The sequence below is a fragment of the Fulmarus glacialis genome, unplaced genomic scaffold, assembly GCF_000690835.1.
Source record: "Fulmarus glacialis isolate BGI_N327 unplaced genomic scaffold, ASM69083v1 scaffold888, whole genome shotgun sequence".
Lineage (NCBI taxonomy): Eukaryota > Metazoa > Chordata > Aves > Procellariiformes > Procellariidae > Fulmarus > Fulmarus glacialis.
The window spans coordinates 25,645-48,514 of NW_009228751.1; the positions used below are offsets into that span (position 1 = coordinate 25,645).

A 22,870-nucleotide genomic window follows, 5' to 3' on the forward strand; every position below is an offset into this window, starting at 1 on the left:
AGGAGCTGCAGGTCCTCGCAGCATCCTGGCCCATCCCCGGAGGCAGGCAGAGCCTGAAGAGCACATCGGTCTGAACTAGTCTTATCTCCTGGATCTGTTTTGGGTATCGTAAGGGATCTGGCACTGCACCACGGAGGGCAGAGATGCACAAGGTCGGAGTGATACCCGCAGCCAGGACTGCTGCACACCGCTTGGGCTAATTTGTTTTCAGAGCAGCTTGTGAAATTCAGAGCAGCAGAGTGAAAACAGGCCAGGAAAGAGCCCACGGCCAGGACTATCCTGTTCCTGTACTTGAACTAACCACAGAAATGCCATGCAATACAGCCTGTACAGACGAAGAAGAAAAACCCAATCAGCTCACAGAGGAACCGAATGGGAAAGCCTGACCTTATTTTGGCAAAAATATTCAGTGACTCTGCCTCACTTTCCCAGCTGCGCTATGCAGGTGGAGTGCTCACCACAGATGTGTCAGGAGATGTGTCAGACCAGGTACAATCTCAGTATGTTGTCCTCCGAGCCTGGAAGAGCCATATAAGAGCCTAAGAATGATGCACAAACTGCAATGCCCTGACCTTATTTAAAAAAACCAAGCAAAACCCAAAAACTTCTAAAGTATTGAAGCGCAGATCTCTCTCAGCCCTTCACTCTTAAGACTCCGCTAGCTAATTCATGCACTTCTAATTTCATCGGAAAAGACACATTGCTAGTCCCCTGGTCCGTGCTGAGAAGTCTGGCAGCAAATGGACTGCGAGCTCAGGGGTGGATCTGAGAGGGGCTGTCACATCTCATCAGCAAGACAGAAAGCATGTAAAAGTGAGCAAGGCGGTTTAGAAGCACCCTTCAGGTATTCTCTTCTTGCCACGCCATCAGCTGCCATGCAATACCAGGTCATCAGCATCAACGGGAAGGAAACACAGCAACATCCATCTTAGAGATACAGAAATGCACAAGGGAGAGTCAGAGCATCTCCAGTGGAAGAAGAAAGTGCTGGAAACCCAAGGGATACGGTCCCAGGGGATTACTGGAAATATCTTCTTTCTGTTCACTAAGTGAGGGAGAGCTTATCTTTCCACACTTTGCTCTTTGGCTGATAGCCCAGCTGCTTTAATTAACAGAGACTTTCATCAGTGCAAATCCTCAGTATTGTTGTGCAATTACTTCTTCAGCAGGTTCCTTCTCTTTCTACTCGGTATCTGTCAAGCAGGATTCCACTACAGCAGTAAAACAAAATGCCTGGCAGAGCAGGTGCGATTATTTTTAAATTTGTTAAAACTGGTACATCTCACTGTTTGGAATACATTACATTTAATGATGTCCGGTGATGTTGTTCAGCATTTAAAAGCTGTTGTGTCCCATCCTAGAAGAGCTTTAGTGCAGGCATTCATATCTGGGGGCTGACGGCATCAAAATGAACATTATATCTCAACTAACCGAGGAAGGACTGGGGTCAGACTATTAACTTACTGAGCAGCTACTAAAAAAGTCTGTACATAAACTTGGTATAGAAGCAGAGCCAAGAAGCCATCAAGTTTGCAGGTAGGTTGTTTTTTGATGGGAAGAGGACAGAGGATTCATTAATGCTTACGTGGCTGGGAGCAGCAAGTATAAAGAGCACTCAGGCACGCAAACCCACTTTTGGCTTCCAGGTTTATTCCAGACTGGAAGCTTTCCGGGGACCTCTGAGATGAGAAGGCTGAGATCTCCCTGGGAAAGTTCTGACGGGTCTGGATGAAACGAAGACAGCTTTCTGCCAGCACGTCTGCCCTCAAATCCATTATCTAGAGATGAGAGCTCTTTTATGTAATGTTAGAAGAAAACAACTAGCAACTCCATACCACGATTCCCTAATCAGCATTTTCTCTCTCATTTTTCTCTGAGATGAGTACAGCTCATGGAGGAAAGCAATTTCCATCAACTCACATATCAGAGAATAAGGTCGGTATATTACCCTGAACATGGTCAAATAAAGGGGAAAGGCAGTTTCACCAAACACGCAATCTCGCCTCAGCAAGCAATAAATGCCTTCTCGCTCGACATGGCAGAGCCAGTAGATGACAAACCAGGACAGAAGCTCCAGATGGGTTTCTGAAGATTTTCCCTTTGCTCGGAAGGCTTCAAATGCTGGATCCCAATTGCTGGATCCCATGGGTGGATCCTACTTCACCTGGTCCATGTCCCACACCAGTCCACCGTCTGCTTCCACCCAGAGAAGCAAAAGGCAGCAGGAAGAGGAGCACCATCCCCATCCCCATGCTCTCCAAACCATGGGCTTTGCGGTGGGCAACATCATGTTCTTCAAAGCTTGACTTGCCCTGAGACTTTTACTACTTAGTGATCTATTTAAACTCTTCCCACTAGTCAATTAAAAAGTAAAATAAAATCAAGGGGGAACAAATGCTTCCACCAAGATGTAGTTAATACATTACTAACAAACACAGGGTTGGGACGAATACAGACTACCATAACCACCTCCCACAATCCACAGTTGGGAATTAAGAGCCAGCATGTGTTAGAAATTACAGAGTTCACATAAATGAGGCATAATTAAAAACAATACCTTTTATAAATTTCTTTATAAATCTCAGGTTGATAAAATCAACCTAGTTATTACCAGTGTTTTGAAACCAATTTGCTTAGTCACCTGCATTCAGAGCAAGAGAAAAATGAGCCCTATTGCAAAGAATTATCTAGTTTACAGCTGTTATATTCCCCAGAAAAGTGCTTTTCTTGTTCCCTGTTAGCTCTCTTCTTTCACAGTAAAAGATGGGGCTGTTCCTTACCATAGAGATAAGGCAGGTTTCCACCAGCTGGGGCTTCGGGCAGCTCAGGAGATCAAAGTAACGGTTAGACCCTTCACATCGAAGTGGCAAACTGAACCTCCCTGCCCAGAATGCTTTAAACGTTCAATGTTGAGAACAAAACCCATTTCCCTCTCCTACACAAACCTCAAAAAAATTCAGAGTTCAATTCAGATAAGCATTCAGTAACCTGAAGACTTTGCTAAACTATTTTGATCTGAAAATGTTATGTGTGAAGCCTAAGAACAGCTTCACCAGGTTTCCCATCTTTCTGCTGCTAGTAAATCTGGGAACAGGCAAAACCAGCTTTCTACAGCATTTCTGTGAGCTTATAAGGAGACATACAAGTGCACACTTTAGTGACCATGGCTTTCTATTCTCTGCGCCTCAGTTTCCCTCTGGCTTATTAGCAAGATGCCCTTACCTCGTTGCTTATGGTCTTTGTGCCAGTTTCAGGAGAAGGGAAATATTCCTCACCTTTCTTCACAGGGTAACACAGATTTTCATTAATTAACTCAAGGCTTTAAATGGATGGAAGTGACTTAAAACTACTGGTTTTTCTCTAGAAATCTCTTATGCTCCTGAAAATCACATCCCCTCACTGTCATCACGAAGAAAAAAAAATGCTCCATCCTTTCTGGGTACTTGTAGTGAAGCGGGACCAAATCCAGGGATACAGCAGTCAAGACAACGGGAAAACAAACTGCAGCCCTTGGTTCTGAATCCAGCTACCCCATCGCCTTTCTGCTTATCGATCGCTTTTACACGAGATGAACTTCCTCCTCCAGAAGCACAGGACGGAGCCAGGCGCTGCTTTTTGGAGAGGAGAGTGCTCCGTATGCACAGCACGGCAGGGAGATCCCCCATGCCTTATCGCTAACCGCAAAGTTTGATTTCAAGAAAATTGAAGAAAAAGCATCCATCAGTTAGATAAGGGAGAGCAGCATCTGCTTCCTCGCCAGATACAGGCAGGTACTGTGGGGAAAAGGGGTAAGACATTGTCCAGGAGGTGAATAATATTGTGGCTGCTGTGCTGCACCGTCGCCAACCCACAGGCAAACTTGGGAATAAGTCACCATCTTCTATTTGAGAGCTGCAATATCTTTGCTGATCGATCCCACAGAGCTTGGGGAGGCATCTGTGAGCTACACCAGACACGTAATAACAAGCAGAGTGATTAAAACCTCTCTTGCTCCTCATCTCTTTCTCTAACCTTGTATCCAAGAATTACCTTCCCCTTTATAACCTCATGTCTTCACAGTTGTCTCCTTGATGTCCCAATGCCCCACGAGGTCCCTCCTGTTCCAGCAAACTTTAACAACACGGATTTTCTTTTGTCCCACCTATTTAATACCCAAAAGCCAAAGCCAAATTCATGACCTCGGTGACTACAACTGGCTCCTTCTCTCCTGTGCCTTGGGGCCCATCCATTTCTTGTGGTACCGCATCAAGTTATAGCTATTCTGGAAGACAAGGCTGTCTTCACTTCACAAACAAAGCAACCTGTACAGAATGCAGAATCAAGTAAAAAAAAAAAAAAAAAAATCAAAACCACTCTACCAAAACAGTTAAAAGCATGGGAAGAAAGGAAACACAGGTACCCGGGCTCTGGGACTTTATCGGAAGAAGGGCGTAGCTTGAAGTGGATGTCAACACACAGTGCCATATGAACGAAGTAAGAGCTGCAATAACGAAGTCACAGAAAACGAAGAGAGGTGAAAACAAAAGGAAAAAAGTAGAGAAAATGCATTCACATGCTCAGTCCCCCCCCGCCCATGCTTGTTCCACTGTATAGAAAAATTTGGGGACATTAAATATTCTGACATTAAATATAAACATTCTAAATATTTAAACAGGCACATGCAGGCCACCATGCAAACCCTAAAAGTAGCAGGAATCCAGCCCTGGAAAAACAATGTGGTATTTTGCTGCTGCACTGACTCTGGTGCCAAGTCCTATCATGCTGCTTTTGTCCCCTAGCAGTTGTGACAGAGTCTGCTCCAGAGCAGAGAGTGTTTTAAAGATGCACAGACAGCTTTCGTGTCGATAGTTAAAGGCTTCAATATAGGGGGATTGGCACCTGTGGCATTTTCAAGCCTTTATGTGTGACAAAAACCATCTGATTATATACACTGCAGTGTACAAGGATGCTTCTCTCCCTTGTTTTTCCTTTCCAATGCCCCAAAGAACACCTTCCTTCTGGTCACCGACCCCATTAGCTACATCCTACACCAAGGGAATTCAGAGAGCTGAGGCTACGGTAACATTTTGTCTATGGAAAAGCTATTACAAACCAGCATATGGCACGCGAGAGGATTAAGCGCTGGTTTTAGGCAATAGCAGTGGAGTATTGCAAGGGTGTTTGAGTTAATATTCAGCGTGCAAATCCCTAAGAAGTCGGCACTGCTTGTTACATTATCAGCGTACATTCATGCATCGCTGCACCTTTGCTTAGGCCCTGCAGTGACAAGCATCTGGATTTTAGCATTGCAGGTAAACTAAGCAGCAAATTTGCTCCTTCCTCTTCTGCTACGCAACGGTAAAAATATATATCGAGACAGCAAAACTCCCAGAGATTTGAGAACTAATCCGCCTCTCCAGCAGCACCGTGCTCTGCAGGCAGCAGGTGGTGCTACGTACCCGGCAGCAGCACACAGACGTTTTCGTGCAACATCGCCCTGCCTTATAAAATTGCTCTCATCAAGAAATTTAACTCGTAAACCTGTGACACACTGCTGGTAAAGCTGGTGCACTGTATGGGGCCCATTTAATCCATGGATGGTGCAAATCTCCTGTGTAAAGTGACTCAGTGCTAAGAAACAAGGTGATTTTCTCAGCTGATTTTTTCATGGGAAGCATAGCCCGAATTGTTCCTTCTGGAAGAAAACCTGTAGCTCCCCACTCCAATATGCAACCCAGGACCTGAAAGTTAAGTTGGGTTCCTCCTGATTTTGTACACAAGAGTTGCGAGCTAGGGTAAGGTTGGGAAAAGTGGTAAGTGCCCAGTGTAAAGCTCTGACTCACCGAGGAACTTCCGCAGGTGAGTTGGCCCAGTGAAGCACAAGTCACGTCACCAAGGAAGGGTTAGGTACACGCTTAAGTACCTGGTTGAGTCAGGACCTGAGCTGGTATTCATGCAAAGCTCCCAGGAAGCAAAAGGATCAATTGAAATAGTGGTGTGATCAGTATGGAGAGTTTTATATTCTTGTTTAACTCATGGTCCCCTTGAGGACCTCACACCCTGGATCACACCCACCATTGCAGTTTAGCTCGAGTTACCGGTGACTGTGCAAGCTGTTAGTTTGCAAGGCTGGCTCTGCTCTTATCAGAAAAGCAAACGTGACATTGAAGGACAAGCAGAGAAGCTCACGCTGCCCCCATGGCACGCTACACACTGATGTTACAGTCTGACCAGGTTCTATTCCTCCTCCTCTTAGCCAGAAGCATCACCTAGGGACCCCATCGTGCTCCTTAAAATGGAGATACCAAAGAACCTTCAAATATTTGTTAGAAAGGACGTGCAAACCTAAGGCATCCGTCCTTCAGCAGCGAGCTCAGCACAGTACGGTTGTACAGATGCTGCCCAAACAGAAGGGAAAGTCATGACGACATTTCCCCCCAGTCTGCTCCTGATTAACAAGTGGCATTTCAAGGGACACTGTGGCCAGCCAAACAGGTCTGCAGATGCAGCAATGCTTCCGGATTAGGAATTTTCCAAAGATTATTCCTTTTTAAACAAGCAGCTAAATTGAATGAGCTTTCTCAGCCGGCCACCAAGCCAGCAGAAAAGGACGTTACGCCACTGGAACTGGCTGCAGAGATCAAAGCCAGCTACTTATTCTATAACAAAGCTGAAGGAAAGGATTAGTCACTGCTGAAAGCCACAGGAGCTGGCATTGGCAGTGAACCCAGCTAAATTGCTCAGAAATGCCTGCAAGCACACACCACCTAACCCCGGAGGAAGAGGAGAAAGCAAACTGCTGCAAGGCTTTTCCAGCCACGGCTCTGTCACTGAAGGACCTGCACGCAAGCAGAAAGGAAAGAGGAGTTGGAAGTTCAGGCTGTAATTTCTTAGAACATGAGCACAGGTTGTGAAAATACTGGTTTGGGCTGAATAAGGTTTAGCCCCAAATGTGGGAAGCCCTTTTGCAGCTCAGCTGGGCTCACAGGCAACGCTCCACGCATGACATGGGCAGCCCATGCAAAGTCCTTGGGCTTCCAAAATAACCCAACTGAAAGCCAGTTGTTACTGGGAAAGCGGGAGAGATGTTACGCTGGCTCAAAACAAAGTAAAACCACGACACAGCTAGATAGTCCTGATCCAACCTACCTCCCCCAGCAACACATCCCGACTTCGGGTTGGTACAAAAATCTCAATTATCAGCCTAACGAGGATAAATCCCACTCTTCCTCTGCCTCCAACATACGCAGCCCAACCAGCTCAAATCTCAGATGAAATCATGTTGTTTCAGAAGTTTGCAGGCGGGTCACTGAGCAGCTAGCAAACATTCAGATGGTGCCACCACCCCCCAGCCCACACACCCCGTGATGGATTTGAGACAAGTAATGTCAGCAGCCACCCTGAGCTGCGTACAAAGGGCTCAGGACAGGAAAAAAAAAAAAAGACAAGCCTTAAGAAATAAAAGCAACATTGTTTGGAAATCACTCTTCCAGGTTCAAACACCCCTGTAAAGAGGTGAACCATCTGTCCCCATGAAGCTGTTTGTCTTCCACAAACCTTTTTCTCATGTTTCGTGGACCTCTGCGGCCTTTGGCAAGCAGGGATCGCTGCGCTGGCAACACAGTACTAAGCCCTCGCAGTTCGAAAGCAGTGGTTCCTCTCTCTGGCTAGCAAAACCTTTACTTAAAAGGAGATGTTTTCTCCTTACGCCACTAAGGACGGGAAAAAGAAGTGCTGAAAATGTATCTTTGTCCAGTTTAAGAGACAGACTGACCCAAAGATGCTGGCGTCGGATGGCAGAGGGTACGTACACCGGGCCAAGAATTTTTTTTACTCGAGATTATAACCAAATCTAGGGTCTTCCTGAGCTCAGTCTTCCCTTCCCCAGTCTCCTCCCATCTCCAGGGCATGACACACAAGCTAAGAAATGTGGGTAGGAGAGGAGGTAAGGAGAGGCTGCTGAGCGCACAGTTTGCTTTCCTGGCTCGGACTGCAACTCCTGGGGGGCTTTAAGGAAGTTTCTGAAAGGGAAATGGATAATTTAATTGCTGCGTTAGAGGATTTGCGGCTATTTTGAGTGCAAGCTGCTCCAGAGCTTAATCACCTCGCTGCTCGGGGCTTTGTGCTTTGACCACCGAACCGAGGGCATATGCAGCACTGGCAGCCTTCTGAAATACATATTAAATATATTAAAACAAACTCTTCAGGTAACTCTGGCTGTTCAAGCTCAACTCATTCTTTTAGGTTTTTAGGGTTAAAACCAGAGCAGAAACAAGGAAAAAGAACCCGGTGCCCCTGCCCCAATCCACGTCCTGCTCAGAGCTGCATGGAAGATGGATGGTGAACGAGCTCTGGAGGATTTGAAGAGCTGCTAAACCACGTATGAGGTTTATTAAGCATCTGGACTTGCATCTATGCTGCAGATTTGCCGATGAATTGCAAGCAAGTACCCTACAGCAACCAGAAAGCAGCAGCACATCAGTGCCGAGCACACCACAAAGCACAGCAGGATCTGAATCTTCTTGGGTGCATCTTATTACCATTTGCGTGGGCTGCATGTGTGGTTGCCTGAGTGTTTTGTTTCATTTGTTTCCCTTCACTTTTATTCATGTGGATGAAAATGCTGTCAAGGAATTGCAAAGCAAAAAGTGAGGTTTCTCCTGTCATCGCCTGTACGTTATTTAGAAATCCTGGGCGCCGAGATGCTGAAAGGGGAAGCTGGAAGTCTCTATCCCAAGATCAAACCAGATCTTCTCAATGACTCCCTCTTTACTCCACCACTGAAAATCTTTCCAAGATTAATGTGCGTGCAGGGGCAGTGCGGGAGCAGCAGCCAAGTATCGCCACCTCACTCAAACCCTAGTGCAGTCTTTCCACCTGTTCAGAGCAGAGATTTAATCCAAATTCCTTTCCCCTTTTCTTCCCTGTAAGCGTGGAAATAGCAGCAGCACTCGCTGGTGAGATGTGAGCAGCACCATGCCAGGGAATTCAGCAATCGCAGCAATGCTGTGTACGGGAGGGCTCTCACCCTTGCTACAAGGGAGCAGAGCTCAACTGCCCGCACGGATCGGTGGTCCGGGCAGTTTTTAATTCCTTGAGTATATTGTGACTTTGCCAGATGCCGCAGACATCTTGAAGGATGCATCAATGCTGTGTAAATGCTGCAGCAAGGTGTTCAAAAGTTAAGCAGTGGTTGTAATGTCGCTGTTGGTGCTGGTAGGGTCATGCTCTCCAGGTTCTTCTGTCTGAGGAAGTTCTCCTAATGCAGTGCTAGAGATACAAACACTGGCAGAAAGCAAGTTTTTAAGCTTGCACAAACACGACTTCTCACTTACAGCCTTTGTTTTTTGCTGCAATACTATTCGATGTGAGATGGGAACAATTTTTACAGCTCAACTCCAGCACAAACGCACTTTAAATTAGAGGGTAATCTACCTACACCTGTTCCAGGGGCAACCTTGAATGACTACACACACAACTGTAGATTATATTATATTTGCACCTAGTCACTTCAGGCTCTGTACAGGGCCAGAGTATTTTATCAGAGACTCCTGTGCAGCTAAGGAATCTTACTGATTTTTTAGTATGTTATGCTGTCACAAGAAATCTATATCTAAGTAAAAGTTTTTAAAAATCAAATATATTCTGTAGCCCTGTTTATCTCATTATCCATGAGAAATTCAAAGATCCAACACAGCTTCAAGCTTTGCTCTTGATTAACTCCCAGCCCACCAGGGAAAAAAAAAACACATTACGTGCTTTGGAAGACCAAATCACAACCAAGCAGTGCAGTTTGCAAACAAAGTTTCAAGGAACTGATCAATGAACTAACTAACTACCATGCAGTAAGGCTAAAGGAGGAAGCCCAATTCTCCTTTGGGTATTCTGCTGGCACAAAGCCGCACAGCTAAAGCGTAGTCCTAAGTCCCACCAAGGCGCAGGTGGGACGTAGGACTACATTATGCTTCCAAGGGCTCTTTCAGCCCAGAGCATGCTACACACGTTGCTTTGTCTCATCAGGCTGCGATTTACCTCAATAACCTTCTGGTTTCAGGTGCTTTGATCATGGATCATGCCAACGCACATGTGCTGCTGTTGCTGTTCCTCGCAGTCAGATGGTGCCTGGACCCACTTCAAAAGCAAGGTGGGGGCACCCAAATCCACCCTGTCTGCTTCTCTTCAAGTTTCCTCCGCGTAGCTCTGTGCTTTGGGACTTGAACACAGGATAATTCCTTGTGCCCCAATGTTACTGGGAACGTATTTGTTACATAGAGATACAACACTGCTTCAAGATCTGAGAGAACTGGACATTCCCCATCAAAAGACACTTTTTTCCCCATAAGGAAATCAGATTCACAGCTCTGCAGTTTCTTTCGACATCAGCAGTCGTAAGGGCTTGTGTTTCTTGCCAACCCCACGTATCCACCTGCCTCTTCCCCTGGGTACCACATCCCACATCTCAGCCAGCGAGGCTCTAACGGAGCCTCACCTCTACTCCCCAAGTTCTTGTTGCCTTTTTCCACAGTGGGTCTTAGGATCTGTCGCTGTTTGATGAAGCCCAAGTAAGTTTCTATATCATTACCACACTAAACCATCCATGAGATGAATACTACAGACTCCCAATGTGATTTAAACACCCAGTCTGGATATGGACTTAGCAACAAGCACTTTGGTAGGACGGACGCCTGGAGGCTGCAAAGGTTTAAGCCTCCTATAGGAGATCCCAAGAGACTTGGGCTCTTTGGGATTTAGGAAAACGTGAAGAAAGCATACCTCTTATGAGACCAACATGCTCCTTCGGAAAGGACCCCAGCAGAAGCTCGCTGTGCTCCAACCATTCCCTGGCACTTGGCCATGAGCACAGTGTTACCACCCAACATCCCAAAACAGACACAAGACAATTTCCTCCTCTTGAAGGGAGCAGCACTGAACATCCCCCACAGCATACAAACCCCAGCATGTGGCTCAAAGGCAACAGGCAGCAACTCGTGTGTGTCGAAGTCCCCAAAAAAGCCAGTGGGCCTCCAACACAATAGATGTGCAGATGAGAGGAGAGTAAAAAAAGGCATTAACACATTTTTCTTTCACAAATAACACCCATTAGCAACTCCAAAGAGAACAATCCCCACTCTTCAGCTCTGAAGAAGTACACAGTTTTTCAGCAGACACAATGCGAAGATTTTGCAGAATTCAGGCATTCAACAGGACTAATGTGAAAGATTATTTTGCAATTATCCAAGCAATTTTCGCTCCTCGTTGTCCCTGGACTATAAGGGTTTTCAAATGTGAGCAGAAGGATTTATTCATCACAACAATAATAAAACGAAATATTAAATCAATGAATCTCTTTGCATGAAGCATAAAGCTCACATCACTATTAAGCTTAGTAGCGTCCTGTCACATAAACTACACGCAGTTTGCGTACTTAAGCACCATCTTCCTCTTTTATTTTTCCCTTCCCTAATTTGTAAGGCATTATCCTTCCATTTGTCCTCTAAACATGACGGGATTCAGACAACACAATGTTGCTTCTTGTTAGCGGCTCTATGCCCGTGCTCTCTTTATGAGGGTACGTGGAGATTTATATTTAAAATTGATTGTTAACAATGGCCAGTGCAGAAAGTTATGCTGGGATGACAGAGAAGTCCTAAAATAAATACACACATACATAAGTAATAACTTAGGGAGAATTAACTCCTTACAAGCAACACTGCCAATATGCAAGTGAGCAGACGGGTATGAAAATGAATGTTGGTCTTTGAAGGTGTTGCTTCTTCAGTTTGCCTGGGGAAAAAAAATAATCAACCCAAACCTAAGTAAAACTCAGTTACAACCTTTGGAGCACGGAAGCTCTTATGGTCATGTTGGCCTTGGCTTGTATCTCCTTCTCTGCCACCCCTTGTAATATAAAGTGATAAATTACTTTTGAGGCCCTTGCAGTAGGCACGACTTCAGTGGGTCCCTCTTTTGTTTTTGTAAAAGATTTATCTGGTAAAGTGCAGAAGCAGTCACTACTGAGGTATTTATAAGGTGCCAACCGGCCTCGCAGTGTGACACTTAAAGAGCCTAAGCAAGATTTTCAATAAACAGGGGTCTCTAGCTTTAAGACCCGAGATTCATATTAGGCTCCATACAAGCAATTACTGCTTCATGAGTGCTAAACACCTGGCACCTCTAAAGATCCTGTATTTGTACAATTTAGGCTCTCATGTGTATCAGCTCCTCCATTTCATAATCCAAAGGCCACCAAATGAATTTTCTCATGACAGCAATTCATCCCGCCTAAGTTCACAGATCCACAGAGCCTCTGAACATCGGCCTCCCTTCAAAGCTGGTGGAGAGAAACAGGCATTTCTAGAGCACCAGCCATGGCATTCTCATGCAAACACCTAAAATGGGTCAGATGAGTAATACCTGTAATCTCCCTGTTTTCCTCCGTTGATAAAAGAGTCCAGACCAGGTACAGACATCTACAACCACACAAAATGAATGCTGTCCTAGATGACTTAAGCTGAGCTGACACACTGCAGAAGAGCTACAGCCAACTTTAATGCACAAACCCCACCAGGAAGTGAGACCAAAGTAGCTACATCTTTCTTACCATGATTGGGACGCCAATGTCTGGCCACAAGAGATCCTCAGAGGGAAGCTTGGGAGAGTTCCACACTACCACAACTTTATTTAAGTACGGGAGACCATTGAGCCTTTCCAGGGAGTTCATCAACACTTCCTCCCGCTCATAAGTCAACATCACTACTGTGAACTGCTCCCGGGGGACGTTGCCACCCAAAGCAGCCTGGAACTCCTTCCCAGAGCCACCTGCTCCTCCACCAATTGGTCGAAATCCAGTCCCAGACCCCAAAAATTTTGCTTCTGACGGTAAAACAGGGTCAAAGGGAGTGTAGGGGAAGAGGTGGAAAGGCCCCGGAGCAGAATTCCAATTCCTGTAGATGTCCATTGCAGTGAGGGTGAAATTGCGGAGATATTTGGGAGATGCATAGGGTGGTTCTGTTTCCACAGGCCCCAAGTCCAGGTCACCGTTGTCTGCCATGTTGGGGTCTGTACCAGCAGCTTTGCCAGACCGGTGAGGAATCTCCACAGCAGTTTCTTCTCGGATAGGAGCAGCCGGGATTTGGATTCGAGTCCTTATGATAGCTAAGACTGTGCTGAACACGTTGTCAGAGGTGGAGAAGTAGGTCTCCCACAAGAAGCGGCCCTGCCTCCTCATGGCAAGGAGATCATTGTCAGAAATGCTTCTCAGAAGAAAGTGCACTTCTGTGATACGTGGCTTTGGTATGATTAAGGCTGCCTCGTTCCACCGGATCACATCATTGTAGGGTAGCTGAACTTGCTCTCCGAGAACCACTGGGATGGCTCCAACTTCCAGAGCCTCAAACAGTCTCATGGCACACCCGGCGGAGATCACTAAATGGGTGTCCCCTGGGGTGATTATCAGTGCAAAAGTAGATAGCTTCAGTAGCTCTAGTCTGTCATCCCTTTCTCCACACAGAGCCCACTCAGTGGGCAGACTCGCCTTAGGCTGGTTCTTACACGTGAACTCCACCAAAACAAAGTCCAACTTGCTGTCCTGAACAGCCTTCAAGGTGGTGATGATCCGATCGTCGTAGTCAGCTGGGGCATTGCCTTCTATTTCCTCTTCAAAAGAGCGAACCTCTTGCAAGCTAGATCTCAGAGACTCTATCTTCTCCCCCTGGAAACTAAACAGATATTTACGCTTGACTGGCACCTGGGGCGGGATTTCTAGGAAGTTGGGTTCAGACATAGCATGGACCAGAGGCGATACCACAATATCAAACCCCGGTCGATACTGCACATCGTAAAAGGTTGACTGGGCAATCATGGCACGCCCTGTGCTGATGTTGTAAATGAAGTTCTGAGTTTCCGATTTCCTTGATAAATTGATGATGAGATGGTTATGTCCATCAGTCCTCCAATATGGCAAAGAGTGCAACTGTTGCTCTAGTTCAGTAGGTTTTGGCATTACGGGCTCTTGCATTTCCCCCACTAAAATTATATACACACAAGCAATATTTGCATTTTCAGTAACATAAACATTAGTTCTGACAGTCGCCTCAAAGGCTTGTTTAATTAAAGGGTCTAAGGAACTACCAAAAGGGTAATCGTCACTGTTGTAGACATAGACTGGAAAGCCAGATGTCAACGGGCAGCGCGAGTAGTCAAAGCAGTTGTGCAGCCTGCAGTTCCGATTGGATTTGGGTAGGGGGAAGGTCGCATCGTCTTTGTCTGGCAGCAGCCGGATGGGCAAGGAGAGCTTGGGCTGGTTCTGAGCCATCAGCTCTTTGTAGGAATGCTCGGTCTGGCTGATGACGTTCTTCAGCTGCAGCAGGTCCTGCTTGGCATTTTCAATGCTCTTTTTGCAGGCCTCGATCTTCAAGTTGAGCTTGGCGATCTCACTGTTGAGCTCCTGCCGCTTGGCCTCCAGCTGGAGCAGCTCCTCGCTGACTGACTCGCGGATGCGGCACAGGTCTTGCACATGCTTTACCTCACACAGCTCGTTGCCGGTCCGAGGGCCAAAGATGCGCTTGCCGGCATCGTCCGCGTCATCGATGGTGGTTAGGTAGTAGTGGGCAATGAGGGGAAAGAAGACGAGGATAATGAAGAGGGTGAAACTAAGCCAGGTGAGCCGGATCCGACTGGACCATCTCAACACCCACGGCTGGCCTCCGTTCCCCACTCCCCCATTCCGCAACATCGTATATCCAGTCATGAGTTCAAAAGTCGCTGCGTGCCCAATCACGTTGGATCAGTAGCCATAACCAAAAGAGTTTTTATAGCGAGTCTCTCGAAAAAAAAATGTTATTGTGCCTGCTTAACGAGAAGCCAATAGAAGGGGAATTTCATCTTCTTGTCGTGCTGATGGCTTTTCTACAGTCGTTTTGCTGCAGGTGCAACTTTTGATCCTGTTAGACTCAATCATTGACCTTCTCACCCACCCCCAGCCCACCCTTGGTCTGCGGGAAACCGTTGCTGGAAGTGTCACAGCGTTGTCATGGTGATTCAAAGTCTCAACCGGCAGAAGAAAAACACAATGGGATCAAGCCAAACTCTACCGCTACTCTCGACATCCTGCATTACCATCCAATGAATATGCAGAGGCACCAGCCATTGTGGAGAAGGAGCCAGAAGAGACTCATACGAATGTCAGTCTCTCTCATCGCTGCTGCACGGCTGATGCTCTGCCATTCCTACAAGAGAACAATCATATATTCAGACAATGCAAACAAAACGACTCCTTGGTGACCTAAGACATTGCTAGTTTTTAAAAGCAACTGTCTTCTCTGCAAAAGAGCAACCTTCATACATGTCTAACATTTCCGGGGTTAATACCGGTAAACCTGAGAAAGTGATGGGATTCATTAGATGCGGACACGTGGATTTTTCTGGGCACTCTGCTTTTCATTAGGGTCGCATGCTTTAGTGGCCAGACCAGAAAAATCACAGCCTCTGGATCTGGTTTCCTCTTTCTGCCTCTGCCACTTCTTGCTGTGTAACTTTGCAGAAGCTGCTTAACATCTGCAAGCCCCTGTCTCCTCATGTACAAAATGGAGGTATTAATGTACACCTGCTCTCTCTCTACCCATCTTTTAATGGCACGTTGTGATCCTAGGTCGCAGCAGTACTGTGAATTTGTACAGCATAACTGAGTGTAATCACTATTGTTCTGGTCCAGTGACTAGGGCTGATGAGGAATTTTTAGATGAAGTGTTTTGCTTTCATTTCCTGCTGGAAAATTTTGATTCATTGCAAGAGAAAGTTTAAAGGGAACGTACTCGTCTTGGTTACGATTACCTCTATTGGCTCGCTGCATATGAGAAGGAATTTCTGGTCAAAACTGGAAAAGTCTACACTGTATATCAAAGCAAAGATGCTGAAGTTAGGATCCGTTAAGTACCACACCACCCAAGCGGTATCACCTTGCTTAGATATGCCTTTTCGCTTGGAAAACTAGGAATGCCTACCTAGCATGGGCATAAAAATCAAGGACATGACAAATTCAGCTCTGTTTTTGGACTATGCCAACAGATTTAAATCTAGGCCAGATGAATACACTGCCACTAGAAACACTCCCTTCTCTTTTATTAAGCATCCTCTGAGGTATCTAAGTTTCTGGGATATTCTTTCATATACCGGACTTCCCACATGACTGATGAATATAGTGCTGGGCTTAGCATCAACTCTTGCACAGCCTCAAGAGAAGCTTATTCATTTCCGCTTCAATTTTTAATTAGATGAAAGTCATCTACACTAGTGACGGTCATTTTTCACTATATCTATTTAATACTCCTCTCATCTGCTCGTCAAGAATTAGCAGAAAGAAGGCAAGGAAGCAAATCTCAGCTAAAACAGAGCTCTGGAAACGGGCCAAAGCAAAACAGAAGTTCACCTTAAAGGAGCAGAGAGAAGTCAGGAATAATTTTCAGAGTACACAAGTGCGTGTCAGAAAAAAAATAAATGGAAGATCTGATTTTAACCAGGAAAAATCATAATGAAAGAGGAAACAAGTGGATTAATAAAGGACAATTCCTAGATCTATTTTATTACAAGGCCTATTTGTTGTCGGTAACGTAACACCCCACAATTAAATGGAGATCCCCCCCCAACCTGACCCGCAACTGGGAGTTGCGCAACAGTACGGACACTTAAAATTAAGGCAGATTTAAAATTCATAACATTGTTTGGCAAACAGCACTGGTGTAAATCTCAAAAAGCCGGGAGGATAAAAGGGCTAAAAAGTCAGGAAAAGGCTAAATCAGCTTTCTCAGATCTTGGCAGCACAGTCGCTGCGGGCAGATGGGGGAGGCTTCAGCTTTGCTGGCAGGACATTTTAATACTATTCTCTGTACACCAACTTGCATTTGCCCAGGCTGGGAGAGAGGCTGGTGATGAATATAAATCCCCAGCGCTTCCGCGCGGGGCTGTCTGTCAGGCACAGGGAGCCCTGGCAATAGCAGCACACTTGTATCGTGCCTCTGGGACCGCTGCTACACAGCAGAAGAGTTTTAGCATGCACCAGTGTACAAACCAGGCGACTGAAGGCAAAAATAAATAATTAAAAAAAAGCTTTTAAAGACTATTTTTCTTCCCCTTTTTTAAGCTCTCCCCAGGAAATTAAGCTCATGCTGTCACTGTCTGTGTTCATGCACCAGTCAGTCAGTCCCCGCTATTTCAGCCTGGTCTCATAGGGGCTGCAAAGATCCTAGAATTGCTACCAGTTTTCTGCAAACATCTGGCCAGATGAGAACTGCCCTACTAACCCTTTTTCTGAGCGCACGCTCAATCAAACACCAGTGAATCTAAAAACCAGGCAAACTTCAAGGCACATGTGGGAAAACAAGCTCTGCTGGTTTTTTTGTTCAGGGGTGCCATGGGGTAAGTGCAGTCAAACCCTGCAAGGTCTTGAGATAACACAGAAACAAGGGAACATAAATGTGTCCGAGAAACAATGAAGGGGCATGTGGATGTGCTGCTTCAGTCTGGCCACAGAAAACTGCGGCCCCACAAGCAGTAAAGGCAGTCGCAAAGGTTATCAGCTCAGACTGCATCTAAACCTTGTTCTGTTTTAACTGCTTTGCCCATTTATGAGCCCTAAACAGTGATGAAATGGCAAACTGGACTCCCTAAAATGGCAACTGGAGTCCTTGAAAAGGACTTTGCCCCACACATGATCCTCTGCAGCTGTTCTGCCACCTAATCCTTCCCGTGGCTCCTCTGGTCCTTCCATTCAGTTGACACAGAACAAACTTTATCCTCCTGACCTAAAAACGTGGGCTGTGAATTAAAAAAATCCATATGCTCAGAAACCTGAAGCTGACAAACTAACTCTGCCACTAGCTTGAAAAAGACCACAGGGGAAAGACCAGAGCAGGCTGGGGAGGGATTTGAAATGCAACATGCGTGGCTTGGGATCAGTTAAAAGTATTGACTGTCAGCATGAAATATGTGCTGGTGATAAAGCAAGCACTTTAGACACCCTCTCAGACTCTTCTTCATTACTAAGACTTTATTCCTCATCAACTCGATAGAGCCTGAGGTTGTAACACATTGTTATTAGGACTTTAAAAAAAAAAAGCAAAGTAAAAACCCAATCTGTGGTTTTACCAAGACAGACTTCAGTGTTGTATTTAAGAGCAATAAGCAGCCCTGGAGAAAAAGGCTGCTGATTTCCATAGTTCCCAAAAAGAAGTTTGGAGGAGGAGAAACAGGTTAGTTGCTGGGCTCTCCAGCCAACTCATTCCTCTCACTCCCAAGTACTATTTAGTCCTTTAAACTGATCGAGCCCCACACTGAGAAACTCGTGTTGACATTATAACACAATGTTGCTGCCTGATAGACCTAATTACATACACACACACACAAAAAAAAGAGGTAGGAAGAGCTCTTGGGGAAATCAGAAGCTCAATAATTACCAGAGCCTCTTCCCAAATGCCAATCTGACCAACTTCTCGGGCATGACAGGTTTGCATGCTGCAGTTCCTTCTCCCATGGCACAGGGCTGTGAGACTAAACTGCTGTTCGGGCATGTTGTCACATCTTTGTTCAAATCCTGGGCTGTGTTCCCAGCTTTCCTCAACTCCACAGTGGGTGCTCCCCGTGCCCGTGAAGTTATAGGAGTACCTGAGGTTCTCCCTCATTTTGTATTTCTAGTAGAAAGAGCCAGGCTGGTCTGATCTGTGGATGCTTGTGGAGTCATTACTCTGCAAATGTTCAGTCACCGAGGTCCTTCTGCAAACACCTGAGCGCACCTATTCCTCCCTGCTTACACCTCTTTTTGTCCATCTCCCTATAAAATTAGAGAAATATTGTTTGTTTCTCAGCGTATTTGTGAATAGAGCCTGGAAACCTTAAACTTATGGTCCTCCAGAGCATAGCACAGCAATAAATAGCCATCAGGCAGAACATGGTGACACAGACTGCACTGAACTTTCCAGGGAAAAATCTACAGGGATCCTATGTTCGCTAAATCAGAGCTACCAAACTGTCCGTATGCACCCATACTCGTCCTTACCCTCCCTTCCTCATCAAATGATGGGTCTGTAGTGTTATTGCCGCTATGTGACCTCCACAAACTTTCTGCTTTTCTGGCCCTCTCCATGGAGAGCGAAGCACTGTACCCACCTCCGTCACGCAGGCTCCCTCCTGATGAACGGTGAAGGATGTCAGGGAGTGCGTGTTAGTGGCTCCTGTGCTTTATCTCCAGTCTTGAATAGACAGTTTCTATTGCCAATTCTCTTTCTCACCAGCGCTAGAAATGAAATCAAAGAAAAAAAAAAAATCACCTTTTTTTTTTTCTTTTTTTTTTAAAAGGAGAAGCAGAAAATTTTGCTGAAAAATGAAAATACGGCACATTCCCCCCCCTTCAGAAAAGAGTTTCAGTGAAACGGAAAAGAAATGAACACAAAACAGCCCTTCAGCGATGATAACTTTCTACTTCCTAATGCTCTCAAAGAAAAGGATTACACCCCAAATCTCCAATCACTTTGGGAACAGAAGCATTTGGAGGATTTTCCTTCTGCAATGAACAAGGAGAACAAATCTATTAGGTGTGTGCTTTAAGGTACATTTGAGAACAGATCTTTAAAAGGAGCAGATGGTAAATTCACTCTGAAATGCTTCACATGCTACAGCCTTAGGGATCATCACGAGGGATTTGTACCATCTCGAGAGCCCACAGGTACAGAGAAATTCTCCTAGGCTACGATCAACACTGCTACACGCACAACTGGTAAAAGGTCTTGTAATCTGTAAATTCAAGGGATAAACAGCATCCACGGCTTTAGGAAGCTTTTATCTAAACCAAGAAACATTCACCACATTTGCAGCTCCATGCGAAGCCAAACCTGCTTCCAGCCAAGCTCCCCATCCACAGCTGGGCACGTGCGGGGTAAAGGGGTCCTGGACAAACACTCCAAGAGAGCCCATGTGCTCGCTCCAGCAAAGTCAGAAAACCACGTGTGCTGAAGAAGGCAGTGGCTGACTGACATTAGGGGAAGTATCATGTAGGTTCGCCCTGTTCTACTCTTCCCCTGTGCTGCTTGTGCGCTCCGTTGGAAACAGGTCCCAGACAACATGGACACTGGCTTTGCACCATGCTTGCTACCTTCTCTCCAGCCAGGCGTCCTCCTGCCCTGACAGCATAGGACCAGTGCTCCCAGTACAGCATCATTTCATCTTACTGTCTTCACAAATGCACCTCCTGCAATTCAGAAATCCTTAGGGGGAGGAGAGAGAAGAAAAAGACCCACTGCATGTGCAAATTGCCCCAACAGCTCATCTGGATGGGGAATAGAGATAGGGGGAAGAAATGCAACTGAAAAGAAAACGCAGGACCTTACAACAGCTTTTCTGACTTTCTCTCCTTCGCAGACCCCCCACCAACCTTAACTGTGAGAGCAGAGAGGGATCAGAGAGGTATTTGGGGTGGTTTAGAAGTGGCACTTGAGGACAAATCCTTTGAGAGCTGCTTTCCACCCCATGTTCTTGGGGGCGAAGGGCGCTCACTCCTCAACCATGGTGTCTCTCGCCAAGGGCACTCCAGCATGCAACACCCCAGGGCACCAGCCCTTGACTCATGCTCCCACCCTGGAGCTGCTCAGTGCCAGGACCTGCAGGCTCTCCGGGCATGAAACAGATAGGTAAGTCTGCTGCAGCTCTCAAAAGGATCATTATAATCAGCATGAACTCTTTGCTGCTGGTTGCAGAGCCCCAGCAGCAAGTTCAGGATCAGACCTTTCTCAGAACCAGTCCCCCCTTCTGAAGTTTCATGGCAAGAAAACCCAGAAGAAGCATCATCCGCTGATAAACCCCAACAGGCGAGACCCCAAGATGTACATCTGTTTGTACTTCTGCTGGTGCTTTTGAGAGCTTATGACAGGTGAACAGGGAAATCGATACCCAAAAGAGATGGTAGAGCTAACCATCCCAGGCATGGAGGTAAAATGGAGTGCTGCTCCCTCAAGGATGAAAGTTGAGTTGCCTCATCATCACAGAAAGGAAAGAAGGAAAAGAAGGGAGGGAAAACTGGGAGAAGTGCACTGGACATCTGGGCGGGGAGCAGGAAGAAGAGGACTGGAAGGGCTGGGAGTGGGGGTTCCTCCTGCCGACTATCTGCAACCCCAAATCCATCTGTGCTGGCAGCAGCCAGACCTTCCAGGGCTCTGGCACTAGCAGAATGAAAAAGCACGTGGAGGTGGGGAGTGCCATCAAACTGCAGCTCTGGCCACTACCTGCTTAGCCAAAGCTGGGCCTTGTGACAGGAGGCCAAAAGATATTCAAAACTCGGCTGGACAATGCCCAGGTTCAGAGACCTCCAGAGGTCCCTTCCAACCTAAATCATTGTATAATTCTGCGTCTGGGCTCTCGGGTGGCAGTAACTCAGAAATGCAAGCAGAAACCTGGAGTCAAGATGTCCTGGGTCTGCCCCCAGCTCTAACATAGCCTCTCTCCAGCACCCAGGAGAGATCACACAACCTCCATGCCTCACTCTCCCTCTTTACAAAGCAAAGGCGAACTCAAACTGCTTCAAGGCAGGCAAGTGAAGAACTGACAGTCTGGCTTACAGCTTTTTGTTCCCCACCTGTGGCACAGGGACAAGAGTGTGCTCCAGGAGATGCTCAGTATTGTGGCAATCAGAAGCTACAGAAATCTCTCCCCAAGTGCTTCCAGATACCTGCCTGCTTTGCCCTCTGCAAAAGGCAGCTGCTGAAGGTCTGTCATGCTCCTCAGCTGAGGTTAACTGAGTGGTTCACGAACATTCATTTATTCCGATGAAATCCTTAAGACAGTAAAACGGCATCCAGTTTTCAGAGAGCAGGTAATGAAGATATGGAGAAACAACTTGCCCAAGGTCACCCTAGAAGCTGCGCCAGCTTGGGATTCACTCCACATCTAATTGTCCTGTCTGCAAGATCATCCATCTTCCCAGCCTGCCTTTTTCCAGCGGTTTCCTTCTTTGGTGCCTTCTTGCTTTTTGCATAATGCATTGCGAAATCTACTTTACATATAGGGCTTTTAGTTCTTAGATTTATTATTTAGTGTTGTTTTCTGGTAATAAACCAGCCATATTGTTTTATTTATTCTTCCAGGCTGCACACAAGCATTTCTCCACACAAAGAAATACCCAGCTTACGAGCAAATTCTTTTATGTTCTGCGGTACCGAATGGCAGAGCACCCTGGATGCAAAGTTCACCCCCCTCCAAATCTCAGAGCAAGGGACTGCAGGGCAGAGCTTTACAAGAAAGCTGGTAAATCCGTACAACCACACAGCGGCTGAACAGGTCACCGCGTTCCCATTTACAAAGTGCTAAAGATTTTTTGGGACATGGGAAGCAAACCGAGGAAGCAGGTACTTTGCTCCACCATGTACAGGGGCACAAGCCACTTGAGGAGTAGGTGCGTGGCTGATCTTTTGTTTACCGCTAAAAGAGATAAATTAGATGTGGGAGGGGAGGAAGACTCTTTTTGCTTTTACCTTGAAGAATTAATGAACAAGAACTGTCTTGAGGTAAAACCACAGTGAAGAGCCAGGCGCTTCATGTCATATGAGAGAAGCATGCAGAGGTCAACTCCAGACAGGAGGAGAGGGCTGGCTTTCCAACGCTGACTTTGTGAGGCAGCTCAAGTCCTTGGTATTCTTTGTAGTTTTCAGCCCTAGATAGCTCAGGCATATTATTGTTCCCAAAGCAAAAATACAAATGTCTCTCACCTCCCTAAAACACCATCGTCATCACTTTCTCAGCAGCAAATAACCATGTGGCAGAATTCAGGCTCCTGCTCTCTGATAGATGCTTCAGGTCATAATTAAGCACAAATCTAAAATTTTCTTTGTCCTGGATAAGTTATAAGAAAAAG

The 22,870-nt window shown here is 46.1% G+C and overlaps 1 protein-coding gene across 1 annotated transcript in view; it reads right to left on the minus strand.

The window, feature by feature from the left end:
• EXTL3 (exostosin-like glycosyltransferase 3) overlaps nt 1-14,728 on the minus strand; it is a 33,865-nt gene extending 19,137 nt beyond the window's left edge. The window contains exon 1 of the mRNA XM_009583566.1: nt 12,581-14,728. Coding sequence (XP_009581861.1) covers nt 12,581-14,728 — 2,148 coding nt within the window. The remainder of the gene's footprint in view (nt 1-12,580) is intronic.
• Nucleotides 14,729-22,870: the final 8,142 nt, after the last annotated feature.